Source organism: Panulirus ornatus, chromosome 47 (genome assembly GCF_036320965.1).
Source record: "Panulirus ornatus isolate Po-2019 chromosome 47, ASM3632096v1, whole genome shotgun sequence".
NCBI lineage: Eukaryota > Metazoa > Arthropoda > Malacostraca > Decapoda > Palinuridae > Panulirus > Panulirus ornatus.
Window position 1 is genome coordinate 4,500,127 of NC_092270.1, and position 12,658 is coordinate 4,512,784.

Here is a 12,658-nt window from a genome sequence, read left to right on the forward strand (position 1 = left end):
CCCCCATATATAAACCATCCCATATACCTCTATATATATCAACCTTGTATTGATCAATATATATATATGAGAGCATTATTGACCACAATCACACAAACACGAGAATCTTCGATCATGAAGCGGTTGTTTATATCACTAATATAGCATCCATGACGTGTGTATATATTCTTTCTTTCAAAGTATTCGCCATTTCCTGCGTTAGCGAGGTAGCGTTAAGAACAGAGGACTGAGCCTTTGAGGGAATATCCTCACCTGGCCCCCTTCTCTGTTCCTTCTTTTGGAAGAAAAAAAATCAAATACTAAAATCATAAAGCTTGCCTGTATTACCTTCCACACAGACTCTCGAACTTAGAATAAATAAAACTAAATTAAGAATCATACATCATTGATAATAGCAGTATAATTAAACATAATAGATAGTTAACTAATACCAACGATGCACTATTAATTCTACTGTTTCGAAAATTGGGGAAACAGAGTATGTGAGAGAGAGAGAGAGAGAGAGAGAGAGAGAGAGAGAGAGAGAGAGAGAGAGTGTTAGTGTCCGGTAGACCTATATCAGTGACCCCCATAACGGAGCCGGGCGAGAACCGTTTTCTATGCCTTCCTAGAATACTTAGAAAACGGAAATACCACAACGTTAACGGACACTCTATATTATAGCTACAACGCCAATGCCGGTAAGTATTATATATATATATATATATATATATATATATATATATATATATATATATATATATATATATATATATATATATATATATATATCGTAACCCACCGTGGGATATACTAGAACATATATGAAGTTAAAATCCTGCCAGCGTACACTACATAACATTATATATATATATATATATATATATATATATATATATATATATATATATATATATATATATATATATATAGAGAGAGAGAGAGAGAGAGAGAGAGAGAGAGAGAACATCTTGAGCATCATTTAACAAATACATATATTCTTATAATACATCATTTAATCTACTACCAAATATTAATTTATTTTTTACACTAAAAATTGGGGGGTGGGAGGGATAAAGTGGTCATTGGCAACTGTGTGTATTATCAGTCCACCTCTTTTACGCACCAACTGTGTAAATCATTTACAGGAAGCGTCGCTCGTCCTGACACGCAGGGGTCTCTCTCTCTCTCTCTCTCTCTCTCTCTCATGGGGGGGGGGGGGGGTGTTCCCGCCAAAACATGCGCCCATCACCGTGGATGTGTCCGCCAAATCGCCTTGCTAATACAAACATACGATTTCCTCCATAAACCTAACGTAACCAGCCTCCCGGTGACACAACCTGTGATCATTACACACACACACACACACACACACACACACACGTGCGTGGGGTGGGGGGAGAGGCTGTTAAACGGTTGAGGGTCTGTTATAAACGGTTGAAGGTCTGTCATAAACGGTTGAAGGTCTGTCATAAACGGTTGAAGGTCTGTTATAAACGGTTGAGGGTCTGTTATAAACGGTTGAGGGTCTGTTATGAACGGTTGAAGGTCTGTTATAAACGGTTGAAGGTCTGTCATAAACGGTTGAGGGTCTGTTATAAACGGTTGAAGGTCTGTTATAAACGGTATGGGTCTGTTAAGTGAGAGAGAGTGTCCTCGCCGCACTGACGGAGTCCCTGGACGTCCTTCCCTGGAAGAGGGCGTCTGGACATGTCTGGAGGAGGAGAAGGAGGAGGTGGTACTCCTCACTGGACTGACGAAGTCCCTGGAGGAGGAGGAGGTGGTACTCACCACATTGACGAAGTCCCTGGAGGAGGAGGAGGAGGTACTCACCACATTGACGAAGTCCCTGGAGGAGGAGGAGGTACTCCTCACCGGACTGACGAAGTCCCTGGAGGAGGAGGAGGTGGTACTCACCACATTGACGAAGTCCCTGGAGGAGGAGGAGGTGGTACTCACCACATTGACGAAGTCCCTGGAGGAGGAGGAGGTACTCACCACATTGACGAAGTCCCTGGAGGAGGAGGTGGAGGTACTCACCACATTGACGAAGTCCCTGGAGGAGGAGGAGGTACTCCTCACCGGACTGACGAAGTCCCTGGAGGAGGAGGAGGTGGTACTCACCACATTGACGAAGTCCTGGAAGGTGATGGCCGTCGTGGTCGGGGTGAGGGCCTTGGCCGCCAGCTGCTCCCTCTTGTGGACGTCCACGGCCGCCACGAACTCCGGGTGGACCAACGCGTTCCTGAAGTCCGGCCAAGGTATCTCGCCGAACCCCTCCAGGTCGAACTGAAGGAGGGAGGGAGGAGGAGGTAGTAGAAAACGGGGACGAGGGAGGGAGGGAAGAAAAGAAAACAGGGCGTCAGTAGAAAAAAAGAAAACGTCAGGGACGTTGCTACATATATACATTCAAAGTTAACACACACAAAAAAATTAATTTTCGAGTAAGATCAGTGTTTCGCCTGAGAGAGAGAGAGAGAGAGAGAGAGAGAGAGAGAGAGAGAGAGAGAGAGAGAGAGAGAGAGAGAGAGACTCATCACACAGCATTATATTATTTCCATTGCAACTAAGGACTAGTTTCATTTAATAACAACTGCAGCTCCAGAATGGATCAGAAAGACGTGCAAAATCATAGTAAGAATTACAATCCCCAGGTTTTCGAAACCATTTCAACCTATCGTCCCACAATTCTGAAAAAAAACCAACCTTACTGTACAATTCTACAATATTTCCCTAAACAATGAACGACTGGATACTTTCAGAAAACTTTGACATATAATTCCTACGTTTTCGAAACCGCTCTGACCTACGACTCTGTGAATGTTTTACGAAACCGCTCTGACCTACAACTTCGCATGTTTTCGAAACCACTGTAAGGTGTGATACGTTTGACCTACGACTTTGTGTTTGTTTTTCGAAACCGCTCTGACCTATAACTTCGCATGTTTTCGAAACCACTGTAAGGTGTGATGATACGTTTTCTAAATCACATCAACCCTTGTATAAGACCACATCACAGACACTAGATTAATGACATGTTCCTGTGTTTCCTACTATGCCCAATACCCAATGTTTCGTCAATGTATATTAGCAAATATATATATATATATATATATATATATATATATATATATATATATATATATATATATATATTATCATACATGATAGCTCTTTCCCGCGGCAGCGAAGTAGCGCCAGGAAACAGGCGAAGAATGGACCATTCATTCATATACACGTATATACTTAACGCAATGTCTCACATTCGTGGTGGTTACGCATTCAATGTAATTTAACTCCTTATTTCCCCCTTCCCCTCTAATCTTGACGGAATTCTCACACCAAAAAAAGGTTTTGCTGCCAAAACACTGTCTCTTATTGAGAATCTATTGAAAGGGTTCGATCTTTTGAGTCAACGCACAAAACGCGTTCGAATCTCTTGAAAAACCCACGCGTCAAAGCTCAACCGTCAAGTTTCTAATTCAAAGCTTCGAACATCTATCACTGGGTCTGTATAACTGATGCATCAAAATATTATGGTCATAGATCTAATTCAAATGCTCTAATTGGTTATGTATATACACATCGTCAAACTCAAGTTTCAAATTCAAATCATCAAATGTTTCTAAATGGTTCTGTGTATCTACTGTGTTAAATCACACTCATGCTTCTAATTCAAATCGTCAAATATTTCTAAATGGTTCTGTGTACCTATTGTGTTAAATCAAACTCAAGCTTCTAGTTCAAATCGTCAAATACTTCTAAATGGCTATGCTTATCTATTGTGTTAAATCACACTAAGCTTCTAATTCAAACTATCAAATACTTCTAAAACGCGACAGCGAGAGTTCTCGCCTCCTGGGTTCCAGTGACGGGTCTTCAGCGTTCCAGGACTGGGTCCAAGAGGGTTCCAGGAGCGAGCCTGGAAGGCTTCAGGAGCCGCGTTAGGAGGGGGTTCCAAAGCCCCGTCGGGGAGTTCCAGGGCCGCCCACACCTGGAGGGTTCCAGTGCGAGATCTGGAGGGTTTCCAGGGACGGGTATGAGAGAACCAATATTGCATGTGAGGGATTCCAGAACCATGTCTGGAAGATCCAAAGCCATGACTGGATGTTTCAGAATCACGTCTGAAGGGTCCATAGACACGCAACTGAAGGGTTCCAGACCCACGTCCAGACCCGCAACTGAAGGGTTCTAGACCCACTTCCAGACCCGCAACTGAAGGTTTCCAGACCCACGTCCAGACCCGCATCTGCTGGGGTTCCAGACCCACGTCTGGAAGCTCCCTGGCCACATCTGTCGGGTTCCAGGACGGCGTCTGGAAGGCAGAAGAGTACGTAATCCATTTAATCATTATGGTCTACCGCAAGGTGATGGGACCCGTGATACTCGCCCTTTGCTGGTCATGATTTACTCTCAACATGTGGTCAGCCTGTGTGGATTAGCTTCCTCTTCCTTCTGAACTGCGGTTATTGCGTCAGGGTCAAAGACCTGCGGCGGCTGGCTGCGGCTGGCTGCGGCGGCTGCCTGCGTTCTTCTGGACGCAACGCAAGATCCCGACTCCCTTCCTTTTCCGTCGATACGTCTGTCTGTCCGTCCCTCTGTCTGTCCGTCTGTCTGTCCGTCCCTCTGTCTGTCCGTCTGTCTGTCCGTCCCTCTGTCTGTCCGTCTGTGTGACGGTGCTTCCAGACCAGCGGGTGTGACTGGCTCTCGACAGCGTCGCTGGTCCACTTTACGTCGCTCGTCTTACCGCTGCGACGCACGGGGTCACCCGACGACGACGCAAGGTGCTTACGTCACGAGGAGGGGTGGGGATACGCCACCGCGGAAAAGCGGGTAACGGCGAGGCAGAGAGGGGAGGTGAACATAAGGAAGAAACAGCGAGCAGAAGTGATTATTGACCCTTATCTTCAGCCATTATCTTCAGCCACACGGCACCCAATCCCCTTCGTCGTTCTCCTCCCATCTACACCAGAGGTCACCATCAAACGTTCCATCTGCACCAGAGGTCATCATCAAACGTCCCATCTGCACCAGTGGTCACCACCAAACGTTCCATCTGCACCAGAAGTCACCGCCAAACGTTCCATCTGCACCAGAGGTCACCATCAAACGTTCTATCTGCACCAGAGGTCACCACCAAACGTTCCATCTGCACCAGAGGTCACCACCAAACGTTCCATCTGCACCAGAGGTCACCGCCAAACGTTCTATCTGCACCAGAGGTCACCATCAAACGTTCCATCTGCATCAGAGGTCACCACCAAACGTTCCATCTGCTCCCTCTCTCCTCAAGCCCGTGGGAGACCGGGGGGGGGGGGGGAGTCCAATCACTCCTGAACGACTTGTTTATCAGCCGAATCACCGTCATTAACGAGGACCCTAACTACCCTTTCTCTTCTCCCCTCGTCATCAGCATACGATGGTTACCTAACGACCTGTAGGGGGTTGGGGAGGGGGTCAGGACCCCCCCCCGGCACCGAAATGACCATACTCTTTAAGCGTACCTACGCGCGTAGAAGATTCGTCTACGACGGTCACATTGCGTAGAAGAGGAGGCGACGAGGTAATTCGGGGATGTAATACAATTACTAACCAAGAGCGTCAGCAGAGACGACAGGTTACATTAATGTAATCGTAAAGAGAAAGACAGATGACATGAGACGACGAGAGAGAGAGAGAGAGAGAGAGAGAGAGAGAGAGAGAGAGAGAGAGAGAGAGAGAGAGAGAGAGAGAGAGAGAGAGAGAATGTGGTGAGGAGGAGGGAGGAGGGAGGGGCGGCGCCCAACGGGGCGTGACGCGATCCTGCTGGTACAGACGCGCCCCGCCGATCTACCTCCTGCTTTTAAAACCCCCCCCACCTTCCCTCCTTCCCACACACACACACACACACCTCCTCCTGCTCCTGCTCCTCCTCCTCCTGCCTACTTCCTGTCTTCCTCACACTCATCCTCACGGCCACTCACACACCTCCTGCATCTGCCTCCCTGCCTGCCTCACACACACACACACTCACTTTCCTCATGCCTCATCGTCATCATGGCCATTCACTCACGCCCACATCTCCCTCACACTCCATCATGCCTCCTCATAGCCACATACAACTCCCTCACGCTTCATCATGCCTCCTAATAGCTACCTACAACTCCCTCACACGCCTCTTGCCTCCTCACAGCCACATACAACTCACACTCCATCATGCCTCCTCACACCTACATACAATCCCCTCACACTCCATCATGCCTCCTCACACCTACCTACAACTCCCTCACACTCGACACTCTAGTTTAGCAATATGTAATCAAGTAATTACACCCGCCCAGTCCAACGGTAGTTAAGATAAGTAATTATGTAATCACACCTGTCCAGTTCAGCGGTAGTTTGAATCATATGTAATTAAGTAATCACACCAGTCCAGTTCATCGATCCAATTAGGGACTGCGACGGAGAGAGGGGGTCCCCCTCCCCCCCGCGCCTCAAGAAGGTAAAGAAAACGTCAAGGCGGGTGTGACACGTCAAGAAGAAACCCCAGATTACATTTTCGTTTTTCAGCGATTGGGGGAAAAAAATGTAATCGTGGTTTAACTGCAGGTAAAGGCCCCAGGTTCCCATGGGGGGTCTGTTGACACAAGGGCCACCCCGGGCACGTAAAGACCTCCTGTTGACCCACGTCTGTTAACGGGGACGCCAGGGAAGACCACCTGTTCAAACAGGCGGACGAAACAGGCAGACCGGAACCACCTGGCGGAGCCACTTGGCGACGGCAGGTGGCTGCGTTCAGGTGGTGACATCGCCAAATGACAGCTGGAGGACTGTGTGCCTCGCCAAATGACAGCTGGAGGACTGTGTGCCTCGCCAAATGACAGCTGGAGAACTGTGTGTCTCGCCAAATTGATCGATACTTACACGCTGACCTCGCCAAAATGACCTCGCCAAAACGCCCTCGCCAAAATGACCGGTACTCCACGGTGACCTCGCCAAAATGACCGGTACTACACGGTGACCTCGCCAAATGACTGGTACTCCACGGTGACCTCGCCAAAATGATCGGTACTCCACGGTGACCTCGCCAAAATGACCTCGCCAAATGACCGTCATGTGAGTGTGTGCGCACGAGTGTGCGCACGACCGTCATGTGAGTGTGTGCGCATATATATATATATATATATATATATATATATATATATATATATATATATATATATATATATGTATATATATAAACAGAAAGCTGATGGTAGATTTTTTACCATCAGGGGTTTTCATACCACGGTGTCAGTGGTGCCAATTGTGATTCGGGGTTCGAACGTGGTCCTCTAGCCAGCCCAGAGACCTTTCCAATAAACCAGACACACACACACACACACACACACACACACACACACACACACACACACACACCTCGTCTTTTTCCTTTGTTTTATAAGACAAACGACCAGGGTACGTGTCATAGACGTGGGAGAGAGAGAGAGAGAGAGAGAGAGAGAGAGAGAGAGAGAGAGAGAGAGAGAGAGAGAGAGAGACTTAAAAAAAGATATTAATTGTTACTCAAGCTGGTCGTGTGCGTACGAATGTGGACTTTACGCTCCGCGCTCTACGCTCTCAACGCGTACGCAAACGCGGATTTCACTCACACGACGCACTTCGCATTCCAAGTAGGCAACGAGAGTCGGGGGCGGCCGGCCCCCCCCACACACACGCGACACTTTACACTTATAAAAGAGAAAACGTAGACTTACAACACCCCGCACTTATACGCATAAGATGACATCACATTTTCTATAGGTCGTTCGATGGTGTATGATAAACAGAAGAGCATCGTATAACTCTGTACAAACAGAAACGGTAGATTGGGGGAGGGGGTGGTGGGGTGAGGGGGGGTAGAGTCGTGACAGATACCGTTAACGGAAGAAGGGCTGGTGTGTTTTTCTTTAACGGTCAAAGATACTGTTAACGGAAGGAGGAACTTTTTTTTAAAAAGAAGGTACTGTTAACGGAAGGAGGGGTGCTTAAGAGTCACAGATACCGTTAACGGAAGGAAGGCTGTTGAACAAAGATACTGTTAACGGAAGAAAGGACACTTAACAGTCTACAGGCACTATTAACAGAAGGAAGGCTGTTTAACAGTCCAAAGGCACTGTTAACAGGACGAAGACTATCTAACACTCCATAGTCACTGTTAACGGAAGGAGAGAACCGTTGAAACGGTCCAACAGGCCCATCACACGGGGGATAAGAAAAAAAAAAGAAAGAAAACGGGGTAGGGCAATTGGGGCTTTTAGACCCATCAATGACAGGGTGTGGGGGGGGGGGGGGGGGCGTGGTCGTTACCGCCCAGCCCGCCTGTCGAAAGATTATGACACAATATCCAAAGTTGAAGGACACACTATAATTCGAAGTCGAAGGATGTAATATAATTCAAAAGGATCACAGACATACTAGCGAAGACTTGGATCCTCTTCCTCTCCCTCCCTCTTCTACCCCCCCCCCCCCCACCTCCTCCCTAAATGTTTGTGATAGAACGAGAAACAAAACTTGTAAAGACACGTAAACAAATATAACAGACACGTAAACAATATGTATATTTTTTAAAGACATGTAAACAAAACTTATAAAGTCACGTAAACAAAAATTATAGACACGTAAAAATCTTTTTTGAAGACACGTAAAGATTTTTTTTTAAAGACACGTAAACAAAACTAATAAAGACACGTAAATAAACCTTATAAAAACACGTAAACAAGACTTATAAAGACACGTAAACAAATTACATAAACACACGTAAACAAAACTTATAAACACACGTAAACAAAAGTTATAAACACACAAACTCTCAACTTCCAAATTCATTTTTTGTGGGTCTTGCAAAATACCACAAATAAAAAAACCCATAAATCTTTTATTTCTTTCTCTTCTTTTCTTTTTACGAGATATTTTGGTTGATCTTTTATAACCTCAGAAGCAGCGGGATCTAAAGACATAATCTATTAAAATCAGTTAAGAAATTTCACTTCCGTTTCCTTCCTAAATTAAGTCTCACATTTCTTCCTCAGAGAATTTCATTTTCACACACAATTCTTTTTCTTTTTCTTCATTTTTTTTTTTTATATATATATCCGCTTTGATGTGTCTATCTTATTTTTATAGTTTCGATATGAGTTTATTTATCATTCTTGTGTGTGTGTGTGTGTGTGTGTGTGTGTGAGGCACTTTCCCATGGGGTTAAACGCCATGATTGCTATCCGAAGCACCTGCGAAGCAAGTAAGGAGACACCGAAGCGAGCTGTGAGACACCGAAGCAAAGAACGAGACACCGAAGCGAGCTGTGAGACACCGAAGCAAAGAACGAGACACCGAAGCGAGCTGTGAGACACCGAAGCAAACAGCGAGACACCGAAGCAGTGAGCGACCTCATACCGCCCAGTCTGGACTCATAAAACTCATAAAAACCCATATACATAAGAGTCTTAACAACACAACCACGCCATCTTGTGAGTAATACTGACTCACAACTCACGGGGAAATAGTAAACCCCCCGCGCCCCTCCCACTTAATTCTTCGTCACTCACAAAAACAGAGACGGCGCGCTTCCCACGGCTTGTGTGAGTCATTCCGAGGACTCACAAAGACTCATATGATTAACCAAGGATTTTGTGTTGAGTAATCGGTAGACTTCAGTGACTGTCAAGTCTCCTGAAAGACTAGATGAATGCGGGAGAGAGAGTCTCTCTCTCTCTCTCTCTCTCTCTCTCTCTCTCTCTCTCTCTCTCTCTCTCTCTCTCTCTCCAGGGAGGGGGTTGTAGAAAAGAGAGGGGGCGCGTGGGTAAGGTACAGAAGAGAGGGGGCAGGGAAGGTGGTTGAAAGGGTGTGTTTCGGTCAGCATAGAGGCAGATCTAAGGTGTGTGTGTGTGTGTGTGTGTGTGTGTGTGTGTGTGTGTGGGGATACGAAGTGACATAGTCTGACCTTATACGCATGAGACGTAAGGGCGTGTACGCGCGCACAGGGGAGGGATTGGGGGTGGGGGGGGGGAAGAAAATGCCAAACCACACCCTGACCTGATCCCAAGAGAAATACAGCTGTAAATACAGCGACTGTAGATGCGATGCATTTCGAAACAGACACATACGCAAAAAAAGAATCGCAAAAGTTTGAGAAAATTTAATAAAAAAGAAAAAGGTGACCATTGAATGTTCTGTAGGGTCTAAAAGGGTATTACTTAAGCCTGGGTTATGCGCCCGTATGGCCGGTAAGAGAGAGAGAGAGAGAGAGAGAGAGAGAGAGAGAGAGAGAGAGAGAGAGAGAGAGAGAGAGAGAGAGAGAGAGAGAGACCCGTCCGCCCTGGTATAAGAAAATGCTATCCCTCACCCCTTTATAAAGTACATAAGAGAAGCAAAACAAATCACAGAGCCTCATTGTCCTGTGGGAATCGAACCCCCACATCCCAAATTCGCGAGTTAAGAGACAATATACAAAATCCTGGTGATTAAAACACGTATTTAAAAACAATTAAGCACCACTAACCAGTGTTAAACACTGCTCAAACACCCCCAGACTTTAAACAACAGACAATTCTATATACCAACAGAAAACGTCGAGTCGGGCAATATATAAACAAGGGGCACTGAAATAGATTATACACTACGCCAAGAGCCTCGTCAAACATTTACGTCCGTAAGAATAAGTATAATTTTTCGTTTTCTGTGTTGAATATATAATGGAAAACGGCCCGGGAATCAGAGCGAAGTAAGAGAAGTGGTTAACCTTCATACTAACGAAAAGATATATACATATAGATTGGAAAGGATCACAATTTTGCGCGTGATCAAGATATTCCTATGAGCCCACGGGATAAATGAAACGCGATAAGTTCCCAAGTGCACTTTCGTGTAATAATCACATCATCAGGGGAGACACAAGAGAGAAATATACGTTAGTTGATATACATGGAAGAGACAAAGCTTCGTCTCTTCGATGTATATCAACTGACTGTTATACTCTCTGTCTCTCCCCTGATGATGTGATTATTGCAAGAAAGTGCACTTGGGAACTTATCGTGTTCCATTATCCCCGTGGACTCATAGGAATACATATATATGAATAGAAATAAACACGTAAGGGGAAAAAGGATACAATTACCCTGCCTGATAACAGAACATTATAGACGAAAATCTCATTACACCTCGGAAAGTATGAGACATATAAGCAAGTCAGGAGGGGTGAAGGAGGAGGAGGAGGAGGAGGAGGAGGAGGAGGAGGAGGAGGAGGAAGAGGAGGAGGGGGAATATGTTATGAGACAAGCAGGGGAGAGGGAGAGGTGGAAAGGGAAGGGGGAAGGGGGGAATACGTTATCATAATATGGGAAGGGGAGGGAGGGTGAGGGGGAGGGAGGGGGAGGGGAATGGAGAGGGGGGAGGGAGGGGGTAAAATGTGTATAGGTGATGATGATAATTGTGTGTGTGTCTCACACTACGTAATGATAAGTGCGAGATAGAGAGTAACCAACCAACCCCCTCCCCCCATCCCCCTCCCCCCCTCGTGACGCGGGTGAATGTCCCCTCACCCAGCGCATCCGCTCCCTGCTGGCCACACACACACACACACACACACACACACACACACTAACAACCTAACCACCAGATTGCCAACGGGACGACCCAGGCCGCGAGCGACCGAGACAGATCGAAGGCAACCAGGGTCGTCAACACCGACATGAAACCACCACAACCAACAACAACAACAACAACAACAACAACAACATCACAACAACAACATCACAACAACAACAACAACATCAACAACAACAACAACATCACGACAACATCACAACAACAACAACAACAACAACATCACAACAACAACTACAACAACATCACAACAACAACTACAACAACATCACAACAACAACAACAACATCACAACAACAACAACAACAACATCACAACAACAACTACAACAACATCACAACAACAACAACAACATCACAACAACAACAACAACAACAACAACATCACAACAACAACAACAACATCACAACAACAACATCACAACAACAACATCACAACCCCCCACCCCTCTCCCCCCCACAACACCACCACCACTCACCCGGATCATCCCCCCCCTTCCCCCTCCCTCCTCTCCTCCCCCCCCACCCCACCACGGCTGCCCCCCCCGGTAATTGTAAGAGATTGTAACCCGCTCAACGCTGCTTCTCCGCGCCGCCTTTCCCCCTTCCACTCCCCCTTCCCAACCTCTCTTCCCTCCCCCCACAAACACACACACCCACCCCACACCTCCACCTGTCTGTTTATCCGTCTGTCTGCGATACCTCACACCTCTGGGAGAGGACGGGAGGGGGGGGGAGAAGGGGAAGGGTACCTGATGTGAAGCTGGGAGAGAGAGAGAGAGAGAGAGAGAGTCGCATCAAACCAACCGACCCCCTCCTACCTTAACGTGTTTGGGAGTGAGAGATTAAAAAAAAAAAAAGGGGGGGGGTGGCCTCTTGGATATCTTGGAGGCCTCCTGGATATCTTGGAGGCCTCCTGGATACCTTGGAGGCCTCCTAGATATCTTGAAGGCCTCCTGGACAACGTGGAGACCTCCTGGATATTCTTGGAGACCTTCTGGATATCTTGAAGGCGTCCTGGACAACTTGGAGGCCACCTGAATATCTTGGAGGCTTCT

The 12,658-nt window shown here is 46.5% G+C and overlaps 1 protein-coding gene across 3 annotated transcripts in view; it reads right to left on the bottom strand.

The window, feature by feature from the left end:
• LOC139763454 (rhomboid-related protein 3-like) overlaps positions 1-12,658 on the bottom strand; it is a 425,782-nt gene that overhangs the window by 308,162 nt on the left and 104,962 nt on the right. For all 3 annotated transcript variants that reach the window (XM_071689520.1, XM_071689519.1, XM_071689518.1), the window contains one exon: positions 2,104-2,268. In XM_071689520.1, the coding sequence (XP_071545621.1) occupies positions 2,104-2,268 (165 nt within the window). The remainder of the gene's footprint in view (positions 1-2,103; positions 2,269-12,658) is intronic.